Raw genomic sequence first — 12,774 nt, forward strand, 5'->3', positions numbered from 1 at the left:
TCATTAGAGAGACTAAATTAACACCACCCTCCCAATTGTTCTTAAAAGGGAATTTCCCCCTGGGGGAATCTGGGCTTGTTTTCATCTTTCTGAGGCATTTCTAGGACAGTGAGATGTAATTGCCCAGGAGGAAGGCAGGTCAGTGATCCAAAAATGAATGTAGTCCTGCTTCGTGGCATTTCACGAAGGCTCTTTTTTATACTGATCGCACTATACGTTTTTGTGGGTGTTGATATGGTTGTCCTTGTTCGATAGATCCATTGGACGTATTTCAGAGGTGTTCCTATCGGCGGATTAATTGATAAATATACAAGCAGACACATTTTTTCCAGTCTCTGAAAGACTACAACTTGTATGGGGCGGTGCTTTATGCTCTGGCCCCCGTTCCTCCCCCAAGGCGAACATTAAAACCTCTTAGATGTAATGGCAAAATTGAGATTTCTGTCTAAATAGACATATCCAAAGGTAACTGCTATTCATGTGTAATTACATGATTCTGACATGCCAAAACTTGGTGTATTTGGAAAGAATACATCTGGAACATTATGAGGAAATGATCAGAAGATAGGAGTTACATAGTTCAGAATACACAAGATCAAGCACACACAAAATAACCGTTTTTTTCTTTTTTATGTAATCTTTCATTGACAAGCTATAAGTGAGTGGTTGAAAAACAAGTTTTAATGACTCCAACCTAAGTGTATGTAAACTTCCGAGTTCAACTGTATATGATATGCTTGTGGATATCTCTGAAAGGCGAGCTACTGTTTCTGATAAGATTGATGAATTGCTAGGTTTCTAAAACAACTATGGATGAACATTTTTAAAGAAAATTATTCCTATTTAACAAAGCGCATTTCCATCTAAAAGGATCCATAAGCACCAACATGTGAAATTCATAGGAGCATGTCAAATTGGGTGTAAAATCAAAGCTAAGAGTCTATATTTTTGAGAAATCATGGCATATATATATATATATATATATATATATATATATATATATATATAAATCCATCCAAAAATGTTGGACTTTGATTTCTGGTCAAACAGATGGAAAATTGGTCTTGGACAACATCTACCAGAAAAAGTACATCAAAACACAATAATGTTGAAGGGTGCTGAACATATCTACTTTACTGTATTCTACTCTACTGTGCTATACTGTACTCTGGTCCGTACCAGCCAAATGCTCATTACAATAATAGCCAGTGTGTAGAAAAAAACTCTAATATGCAAAACAAGTTCAATAACCAAAATAAATTTCAAACTCAAGGTGTCATGTCATAACTGATACCCCATTCTTTCTGCATACATATTTGAATCTTAATTATTGGAAAACGTGGTTGCATAAGAAACTGAGGGAGATTTTACCGTAATTCTATTACCAAACTTTGCATCTGCGGAGTTCTTTTAGTAAATGTAAGTGTTAATTGTTCAAAGTAGTCATTGTGCATGGAGTTATATGGTTTGTTAAACTTGGAAATCAATGTTTTTGTTTGGCATACATTTTAAAGTGAAACATCTGAGTCAAAGTGTAATTCGGTTACCGTGGAATTGCCCTGAAGTAATCACTAGCAATTTTCTATGCAATTGTGCAATAGTTTGAAATATTAATAACTTTGCAGCTTACTACTACATCTTCCAGATTAATCCCCACAATTTAATTTCTCATAAATAATAAAACATACTCACCATAACAATGCAACATATTCAAAGGGAACCTCATTAACATATTCAAACACATTTCACAACATACAGTTGCTGTGATTACATTTGATATGTGAAAATAAGTGAAGTATTGTATACTTTGTGTAGTCTTTCAACATTGTAAAAAACTACAAGTTGTTTCAGCTTAGCATGACAAGGTGCTGGGTGGATAGTGCAAATGACATACTGATCATTTTGGCAGTTAATGAGTGTAGGTTAACAAACTAAATTACAACAGTTTTAAGATATTAATTGTAAATGACATCTTCTCATAATGACTGAATTCATTGTATTCATTTTGTTAAAAGTTAGTATACACATTAGAGAGCCATAAACAACAACTGTATAATATTTCTCTGAATACAGTAACACGCATAGTGATAACCCTACCAACCCTCCACATCCACAATAAATGGCTCTTTGACTTCTATCTTCCCACTGTTGACAATGACACACTCTGTGTAGGGCAGGTTCCGGTCATTTGTGTCTTGGAGCTCAATGGTGTGAACCACAGACTGAAAAAAATAAGATTAGAATATGTATTAGTGTTGAATTGGACCACTATGTATCACCTGTGTGTGTGTGTGTGTATGTGTGTGTGTCAGATGATTTTCCAATGTCTGTGGCCACAAAAACAATTCAAACTCTAACAGCAAATTGTGAGCCTCCAGTAGTGTGCCTCCACTTACCATGCCCTCCAGGATCTTCCCAAACACCACGTGCTTCCCGTCCAGCCATGGAGCCCTGGACGCAGTGATGAAGAACTGAGAGCCATTGGTGTCTGGGCCCGCGTTGGCCATGCTGACCCAACCTGCTCCCATGTGCTTCAGCTTGAAGTTCTCATCATCAAATTGGTTCCCGTAAATGCTTCTACCTGTGCCAGCAAATGAGTAAACAGCATTTAGGGACTGTGTGGTGACAGATGGAGACACTGGAACTGGAGACTATGGCCCATGTCAAAAGTAGTGCACTCTATAGGGAATATGGTTCCGTCTAGGACGGGCCCACTGAGAACTTTAAGGGAGTGTACATAACCACCTTTTCTGCTTTGTTGATGCGCTATGAGAAAAACGCTTACAAATTAAATGAATTATTATTATTGTTACTATTCCCAACATTCAACATGAGGTCAAATTTCTAAGACAGGTCAAACTCTACGTGATCATACTTAAATCTTTCTTACCTCCATTTCCATCTCCAGCTGTGAAGTCACCTCCTTGGATCATGAAGTCCTTGATCACCCGGTGAAACGTACTTCCTTTGTAGCCATATCCTTTCTGCAAAAACAACGATTTTGGAAATTCAAATGAGCATCGCTTATCCATTTGCAATTGTGCAAGAAATATGCTGGTGATCTATTAGCTAGCAACCGTGTGTTAGAATGAAATACTGTTAATCGCACCATATTCCCAGCTTAGTGGACTACTTTTGACAAGAGCCCCTATGGGCCCTGGTAAAAAGTACACCATTTAGGGAATAGGGTGCCATTTGAGATCAAGATGGCATGTTCTGTCTACTCTGCCAAAGCAACATCATGTCAACTCTTAAGACCTATGATCTATGGATGGATATAGGTATTCAGATGCTTTTATTTGTGTTGTTTAATCACACAACAATAACAGGTTTCACAGACAGCGTACAGTAGACTTACCTCCCCTGTGGCAAGAGCCACAAAGTTATTCACAGTCAGGGGAACAACATCTCCAAACAGGCCAATCACGATCCGGCCAACTTCATGACCTGCCACAGTGATGTCAAAGAACACCTGGGATAGGGAGACAAACACAAAACATATGAGCTTCAATTATGTATTCATATACTGTAGAGTTATACAGTACAGTTTATAGAGTAGAGTTCGTTGAGAAATGTAAAACAGAAGTTATCATATTTGACTCCTATGATATATTGGAGAACTGGAGAAAATGTCTCATCTAGTTGCACAGGCTTAAAGTCACTTTATCTTAATGGTGGTGGACACTGGTGGCATTTGACAGTAGAACAATCTGAACCTTTGACGTTTGCCTAAATAGGCCCACTTTTTATTTACACATTTATGGATTGTAAATACATATTATACAAATTTGAATGGCTGAGATATCCCATAAACATAAGCCTACAAGCTGCATTTATAAAGGATATTTTCCTAAATGGTGCAATGGGGAATGAGTATAGCATATTATGTGGAATAGCTTGGCTTTTATAGCCCGACTCCTTCCATTCAATGCCTTGCACATTTGGCAGTAGCTAGCCTACTTCTATAAAAAAAAAATAGGCTATGTTGAGTTTAATCTCCGGTTAATTATTCCTAGCTCCCGAGTCTCCTATGTCGATATGTGTATGCTACCAAACCGTTTAACGTAAGAATGGGATAAATACAGTGTGCTGTTATTGTGCTATACCTGTTATGAACATGTAGCTTCTCGTGCTATGTATTCAACAATACAGCTGTTCTTTGAAGGCTTCCATCGAATTCCCCCGTGAGGCAAGCCTGTGTTTGTGTATTCTCCGACGTCGCATAAAATAACATGATAGCACGATGCTCTACTAACCTTTTCGGTCACTTTAGGTCCAACCCTTCCTCTAATACATCCGACGTTTTCTGAAAACGAAAAAGCCAAGAAAACGAGGCAGGACATCATTTGCGGCTCCATCTTGCAGACACAAAACAAATAATCTCAGCGTATCAAAGATGTCAGAAAAAATATATTTTTACCATCCATCCTTCCTGCATGATAAAACCACACTCCAAATTGGGCCGTGTTTTAGCGGAGGGGTTGGCTTTAGAATGGAGCCCAACCTATGCTTCAACTCAGTGAGAAATGAGATAGATGCCCCGAGCGCTCCTCAAACAGCCTCCCATCCGACAATGCATTGTCTATAATTTCGCTTTAAAACAGGTTTACCAATCCAACAAAGCCGTAAAGGGTTTTGTGTCCCGATCAGGAACTGCGCCCTCTGGCAATTTTGGAGACATTACAATTGCACGGCGGTTTGAGGTGAGGCTACACATCCAGCATCTACAGTCTTTGAATTGAGGCTCGGCTATATACTCTTGTTGTCGTTGGTTATAGTTTTATTTCCCTGTATACAAACACATGTGAATAAATTACAGCATTCAGGAAATGGGTAGGCAATTTATTAGACTTTTAAAAAAAAACTATTTTATTCCAGTGGCCAAGACTTCTGAATGACCATTTCATGTATTTAATGTATAGTTGAAGTCGGGCAGGTTACATAGACTTAGGTTGGAATCATTAAAACTCGTTTTTCAACCACTCCACATATTTCTTGTTAACAAACTATAGTTTTGACAAGTCGGTTAGGACATCTACTTTGTGCATGAAACAAGTAATTTTTCCAACAATTGTTTACAGACAGATTATTTCACTTATAATTCACTGTATCACAATTCCAGTGGGTCAGAAGTTTACTAAGTTGACTGTGCCTGTAAACAGCTTGGAAAATTCCAGAAAATGATGTTATGGCTTTAGAAACTTCAGATAGGCTAATTGATACCATTTGAGTGGATGTATTTCAAGGCCTACCTTCAAACTCAGTGCTTCTTCGCTTGACATCATGGGAAAATCTAAAGAAATCAGCCAAGACCTCAGATTTTTTTTTGGACCTCCACAAGTCTTGGTTCATCCTTGGGAGCAATTTCCAAATGCCTGAAGGTACCACATTCATCTGTACAAACAATAGTACGCAAGTATAAACACCATGGGACTACACAGCCGTCATACCGCTCAGGAAGGAGACGCCCTCTGTCTCCTAGAGATGAACGTACTTTGGTGCAAAAAGTGCAAATCAATCCCAGAACAAGAGCAAAGGACCTTGTGAAGATGCTGGAGGATACCGGTACAAAAGTATCTATATCCACAGTAAAATGAGTCCTATATCGACATAACCTGAAAGGCCACTCAACAAGGAAGGAGCCACTGCTCCAAAACCGGCATAAAAAAGCCAGACTATGGTTTGCAACTGCACATGGGGACAAAGATCGTACTTTTTGGAGAAATGTCCTCTGGTCTGATGAAACAAAAATAGAACTGTTTGGCCATAATGACCATCGTTATGTTTGGAGGAACAAGGGGGAGGCTTGCAAGCCGAAGAACACCATCCCAACCGTAACGTATGGGGGTGGCAGCATCATGTTGTGGGGGTGCTTTGCTGCAGGAGGGACTGGTGCACTTCACAAAATAGATGGCATCATGAGGGAGGAAAATTGTGGATATATTGAAACAACATCTCAAGACATCAGTCAGGAAGTTAAAGCTTGGTCGCAAATGGGTCTTCCAAATGGACAATGACCCCAAGCATACTTCCAAAGTTGTGGCAAAATAGCTTAAGGACAACAAAGTCAAGGTACTGGAGTGGCCATCTCAAAGCCCTGACCTCAATCCTATAGAAGATTTGTGGGCAGAACTGAAAAAGTGTGTGCAAGCAAGGAGGCCTACAAACCTGACTCACTAACACCAACTCTGTCAGGAGGAATGGGCCAAAATTCACCCAACTTATGGTGGGAAGCTTGTGGAAGGCTAACCGACGCATTTGACCCAAGTTAAGCAATTTAAAGGCAATGCTACCAAATACAAATTTGATCCCTTTGTAGTCTTTAATAGTTTGCAAGCCCTGCCACATCCGACAAGGGTTGGAGCCGGTGTAGTACGATTCGTTTTTAGTCCTGTATTGACACTTTGCCTGTTTGGTGGCTCGTCGGATGGCATAGCGGGATTTCTTATAAGCTTCCGGGTTAGAGTCCCACTCCTTGAAAGCGGCAGCTCTACCCTTTAACTCGATGTAGATGTTACCTGTAATCCATGGCTTCTGGTTAGGGTATGTACATACAGTCACTGTGGGGACGACGTCATCGATGCACTTATTGATGACACCAAGACTGATGTGGTGTACTCCTCAATGCCATTGGAAGAATCCCGGAACATATTCTAGTCTATGCTAGCAAAACAGTGCTTTAGTTTAGCATCTGCTTCATCTGACCATTTTTTTATTGACCGAGTCACTGGCGCTTCCTGTTTTAATTTTTGCTTGTAAGCAGGAATGCCAAATGGAGGGCGAGGGAGAGCTTTGTACGCGTATCTGTGTGTGGAGTAAAGGTGGTGTAGAGTTTTTTTCCCTCTGGTTGCACATTTAACATGCTGATAGAAATTTGGTAAAACTGATGTAAGTTTCCCTGCATTAACCTGTTATGGCTAGGGGGCAGTATTTTCACGGACGGATAAAAAAAGTACCCGATTTAATCTGATTAGTACTCCTGCCCAGAAACTAGAATATGCATATAATTATTAGCTTTGGATAGAAAACACTCCAAAGTTTCTAAAACTGTTTGAATGGTGTCTGTGAGTATAACAGAACTCATTTGGCAGGCCAAAACCTGAGAAGATTCTGTACAGGAAGTACCCTGTCTGACCATTTCTTGGCCTTGTTGATTATCTCTATCTATTACAGGGGATCTCTGCTCTTACGTGACACTTTCTACGGCTCACATGGACTCTCAGAAGGCGGCAAAATGCTGAATCGTGGCTTTGCAGGCTCTGGCTGAAACAAAGTAGCGCGTTTGGATAGTGGCTGGTTACAGTACTGTGAGACTCAGGCTCGTGCCCGCGTCGACCGAAAGCTTTGTTTTCTTTCCTCTGTTTAGCTAAACGGAGATTCCCGGTCGGAATATTATCGCTTTTTTACGAGAAAAATGGCATAAAAATGGATTTTAAACAGCGGTTGACATGCTTCGAAGTACGGTAATGGAATATTTAGAAATCTTTTGTCACGAATTGCGCCATGCTCGCGACCCTGATTTACCATTTCGGATAGTGTCTTGGAACGCACAAACAAAATGCCGCAATTTGGATATAACGATGGATTATTTTGGACCAACCCAACATTTGTTATTGAAGTAGCAGTCCTGGGAGTGCATTCTGACGAAGACAACAAAGGTAATGAAACTTTTGTAATAGTAAATCAGAGTTTGATCAGGGCTAAACTTGGTCGGTGTCTAAATGGCTAGCCGTGATGGCTGGGCTATCTACTGAGAATATTGCAAAATGTGCTTTCACCGAAAAGCTATTTTAAAATCGGACATATCGAGTGCATAGAGGAGTTCTGTATCTATAATTCTTAAAATAATTGTTATGTTTTTTGTGAACGTTTATCGTGAGTAATTTAGTAAATTCACCGGATGGCGAGAATCTGTCTCCGCACCACGTGCTCTCACCACTGGTGTCCCCCAGGGCTCTGTTCTAGGCCCACTCCTATTCTCGCTATACACCAAGTCACTTGGCTCTGTCATATCCTCACATGGTCTCTCATATCATTGCTATGCAGATGACACACAATTAATCTTCTCCTTTCCCCCTTCTGACAACCAGGTGGCGAATCGCATCTCTGCATGTCTGGCAGACATATCAGTGTGGATGACGGATCACCACCTCAAGCTGAACCTCGGCAAGACGGAGCTGCTCTTCCTCCCGGGGAAGGACTGCCCGTTCCATGATCTCGCCATCACGGTTGACAACTCCCTTGTGTCCTCCTCCCAGAGTGCTAAGAGCCTCGGCGTGACCCTGGACAACACCCTGTCGTTCTCCACTAACATCAAGGCGGTGACCCGATCCTGTAGGTTCATGCTCTACAACATTCGCAGAGTACGACCCTGCCTCACACAGGAAGCGGCGCAGGTCCTAATCCAGGCACTTGTCATCTCCCGTCTGGATTACTGCAACTCGTTGTTGGCTGGGCTCCCTGCCTGTGCCATTAAACCCCTACAACTCATCCAGAACGCCGCAGCCCGTCTGGTGTTCAACCTTCCCAAGTTCTCTCACGTCACCCCGCTCCTCCGCTCTCTCCACTGACTTCCAGTCGAAGCTCACATCCGCTACAAGACCATGGTGCTTGCCTACGGAGCTGTGAGGGGAACGGCACCTCCGTACCTTCAGGCTCTGATCAGGCCCTACACCCAAACAAGGGCACTGCGTTCATCCACCTCTGGCCTGCTCGCCTCCCTACCTCTGAGGAAGCACAGTTCCCGCTCAGCCCAGTCAAAACTGTTCGCTGCTCTGGCACCCCAATGGTGGAACAAGCTCCCTCATGACGCCAGGACAGAGGAGTCAATCACCACCTTCCGGAGACACCTGAAACCCCACCTCTTTAAGGAATACCTGGGATAGGATAAAGTAATCCTTCTACCCCCCCCGTAAAAGATTTAGATGCACTATTGTAAAGTGGTTGTTCCACTGGATATTATAAGGTGAATGCACCAATTTGTAAGTCGCTCTGGATAAGAGCGTCTGCTAAATGACTTAAATGTAAATGTGAATTCACCGGATGTTTGCGGGGGGTATGCTAGTTCTGAACGTCACATGCTAATGTAAAAAAGCTGGTTTTTGATATAAATATGAACTTGATTGAACAAAACATGCATGCATTGTATAACATAATGTCCTAGGGTTGTCATCTGATGAAGATCATCAAAGGTTAGTGCTGCATTTAGCTGTGGTTTTGTTTTTTGTGACATTATATGCTAGCTTGAAAAATGGGTGTCTGATTATTTCTGGCTCGGTACTCTGCTGACATAATCTAATGTTTTGCTTTCGTTGTAAAGCCTTTTTGAAATCGGACAGTGTGGTTAGATTAACGAGAGTCTTGTCTTGAAAATGCTGTAAAATAGTAATATGTTTGAAAAATTGAAGTTTTCGGATTTTAGAGGAATTTGTATTTCGCGCCACGCCCATCATTGGATATTGGAGCAGGTGTTCCGCTAGCAGAACGTCTAGATGTAAGAGGTTAAAGTCCCCGGCCACTAGGAGCACCGCCTCTGGATGAGCGTTTTGCTATTTGCTTATGGTGGTATACAGTTCATTGAGTGCGGTCTTAGTGCCAGCATCGGTCTATGGTGGTATGTAGACAGCTACAAAAAGAACAGATGAAAACTCTCTTGGTAGGTAGTATGGTCTACAGCTTATCATGAGATACTATACCTCAGGCGAGCAAAACCTCGAGACTTCCTTAGATATCGTGCACCAGCTGTTGCACACATATAAAGTTCTCAGACACAGAGTAAGCCTAGTCTTGGATTATAAAGCACTTTCAATTGAGAGTCTCCATTCCTGTTTTTTAGTCCAGGACTAAACTTAATCTGTATCCAGGAAACTGGCCCTATGTGTTTACCCTCCATTGAGATTTTTGCAATCTGCTATTTAGACCAGGGCACTGCATAGTGATCAGGTAAGAGGATGAGGAGACATTATGCTCTAAGGCTCAGCTCCTTGTGTGTCTGACATTATGTAGATATAAACATTCTTAGAATCAGATTTAGGATTGAAAGGTGCATGATCGGAGGTCTGCTGAGGAGCTGAGCCCATCGTTTGGTGAAGCAGGGAAAACTGACAGAAATGTAACAAACATTTTCACAGAGTGATGGGAGAGGGCTGATCCCTAGCACTGTCAAGAGAACATCAAGACCCTAGTCCAGTTTTAGAGCACCCATCCTTATAGATCTGTGGCAAAATGAGATATCCTGCTAGCTATGTTTTATCACGTCTGATGATTTCACACAGATAAATTGGTTTGGGTTGTCTTCTAACTTCATGTTTAAAATAGTTATCTGCTTTCAAATTAGCACCAGCACTATCTATTACGCATTGCATAAATGTTGTCCTGTTAGTTTGGTGTGTATTTCCTTTTTGTGTTCAATCTTGCATAAACGTATGTTTCTCCTTTCAAAACCCCCTAAGGTCGATGTCTGCGCCTCGCTGAAAACTAATAAGCATAATACAGCGCGGCAGGTAGCCTAGTGGTTAGAGCGTTGGGCTAGTAACCTAAAGGTTGGCGAATCAAATCCCTGAGCTGACATGGTATAAATCTGTCATTCTGCCCCTGAACAAGGCAGTTAACCCACTGTTCCTAGGCTGTCATTGTAAATAAGAATTTGTTCTTAACTGACTTGCCTAGTTAACCTCTATGGGCTAGGTGGGACGCAAGCGTCCCACCTACTCAACAGCCAGTGTAATCCCGTGGCGCGTTATTCAAATTCCTCAAAAATGCAAAAACTTCAATTTTTCAAACATATGACTATTTTACACCATTTTAAAGACAAGACTCTCGTTAATCTAACCACACTGTCCGATTTCAAAAAGGCTTTACAACGAAAGCAAAACATTAGATTATGTCAGCAGAGTACCCAGCCAGAAATAATCAGACACCCATTTTTCAAGCTAGCATATAATGTCACATAAACCCAAACCACAGCTAAATGTAGCACTAACCTTTGATGATCTTCATCAGACGACAACCCTAGGACATTATGTTAAACAATACATGCATGTTTTGTTCAATCAAGTTCATATTTATATCAAAAACCAGCTTTTTACATTAGCATGTGACTAGCATGTGACTAGCATTACCACCGAACACTGCCGGTGAATTTACTAAATTACTCACGATAAACGTTCACAAAAAGCATAACAATTATTTTAAGAATTATAGATACAGAACTCCTCTATGCACTCGATATATCCGATTTTAAAATAGCTTTTCGGTGAAAGCACATTTTGCAATATTCTCAGTAGATAGCCCGGCATCACAGGGCTAGCTATTTAGACACCCAGCAAGTTTAGCACTGACCAAAGTCAGATTTACTATAAGAAAAATGTTATTACCTTTGCTGTCTTCGTCAGAATGCACTCCCAGGACTTCTACTTCAATAACAAATGTTGGTTTGGTTCCAAATAATCCATAGTCATATCCAAATAGCGGCGTTTTGTTTGTGCGTTCAAGACACTATCCGAAAGGGTAAATAAGGGTGACGAGCATGGCGCAATTCGTGACAAAATTTCTAAATATTCCATTACCGTACTTCGAAGCATGTCAACCGCTGTTTAAAATCAATTTTTATGCAATTTTTCTCATAAAAAAGCGATAATATTCCGACCGGGAATCTGCGTTTAGGTAAACAGACGAAAGAAAATAAAGCATGGGGTCGACTCGGGCACGCGCCTAAGCCCATAGTACTCTGATCGGCCACTTGCCAAACGCGATAAAGTGTTTCAGCCAGAGGCTGCCTCGATAATCGTTCAGCTTTTTCCCGGGCTCTGAGAGCCTATGGGAGCCGTTGGAAGTGTCACGTTATAGCAAAGATCCTCAGTCTTCAATAAAAAGAGCCAAGATGAAACAACTTGTCAGACAGGCCACTTCCTGCATGGAATCTTCTCAGGTTTTGGCCTGCCATATGAGTTCTGTTATACTCGCAGACACCATTCAAACAGTTTTAGAAACTTTAGGGTGTTTTCTATCCAAAGCCAATAATTATATGCATATTCTAGTTACTGGGCAGGAGTAGTAACCAGACTAAATCGGTACGTTTTTTATCCGGCCGTGTCAATACTGCCCCCTAGCCCTAACAGGTTAAATATAAAAATCCATCAGTTTAAGACAGAGATATTTGTTTTTTAGCATTGGATGTGTCTCAATCTCCTGCACCTGCTATGTCGCACTTCCACATCTGCGGTGAAAGGTGACAGAGCTATAGCATTTGTCAGACCATGAGACTTCTCACAAAATTGTCTGTAGCATCGGCACGGTTTGGCCTACAAACTATTATGGCCCCTCTATGGAAAGATGAGACTCTCACGAACACAATATTGTTCTCCGTTTAGCTCTACGATCCCCAAGCGTCTTGGGATTCGTCTAAAGCCGGTACATTGGGGTGGCAGGGTAGCCTAGTGGTTAGAGCGTTGGGCTAGTAACTGAAAAGTTGCAAGTTTGAATCCCTGAGCTGACAAGGTACAAATCTGTCATTCTGCCCCTGAACAAGGCAGTTAACCCACTGTTCCTAGGCTGTCATTGAAAATAAGAATTTGTTCTTAACTGACTTGCCTTGTAAAAAAAACCCAAAAAACATCCGACCTGCCAACTTTTGTCTGGAGCGTCCAAACAGTTTGGGCAACGCACTAATGCGACTCTCACGAACACGTACAGTGCATTCAGAAAATATTCAGACCCCTTCCCTATTTCCACATTTTGTTACGTTACAGCCTTATTCTAAAATTGATTAAATTA

General features: G+C 41.3%; 1 protein-coding gene across 2 annotated transcripts; it reads right to left on the reverse strand.

Moving 5' to 3' along the window:
• Positions 1-1,639: 1,639 nt before the first annotated feature.
• LOC106580199 (peptidyl-prolyl cis-trans isomerase C) lies at positions 1,640-4,600 on the reverse strand. 2 transcript variants are annotated; one of them, XM_014161004.3, is made up of 6 exons: positions 4,421-4,561; positions 4,257-4,306; positions 3,359-3,472; positions 2,891-2,984; positions 2,397-2,581; positions 1,640-2,222 (listed from the first exon to the last, which is right to left on the reverse strand). In XM_014161004.3, the coding sequence occupies exons 1-6, from the start codon at positions 4,425-4,427 to the stop codon at positions 2,094-2,096; spliced, it is 579 nt and encodes a 192-aa protein (XP_014016479.1). In that variant the 5' UTR covers positions 4,428-4,561; the 3' UTR covers positions 1,640-2,093. The 2 variants fall into 2 exon arrangements, with proteins under 2 accessions (XP_014016479.1, XP_014016478.1); XM_014161003.3 differs by having other exon boundaries at positions 4,257-4,600.
• Positions 4,601-12,774: the final 8,174 nt, after the last annotated feature.

The sequence above is a fragment of the Salmo salar genome, chromosome 20, assembly GCF_965601325.2.
Source record: "Salmo salar chromosome 20, fSalSal1, whole genome shotgun sequence".
Classification (NCBI taxonomy): Eukaryota; Metazoa; Chordata; class Actinopteri; order Salmoniformes; family Salmonidae; genus Salmo; species Salmo salar.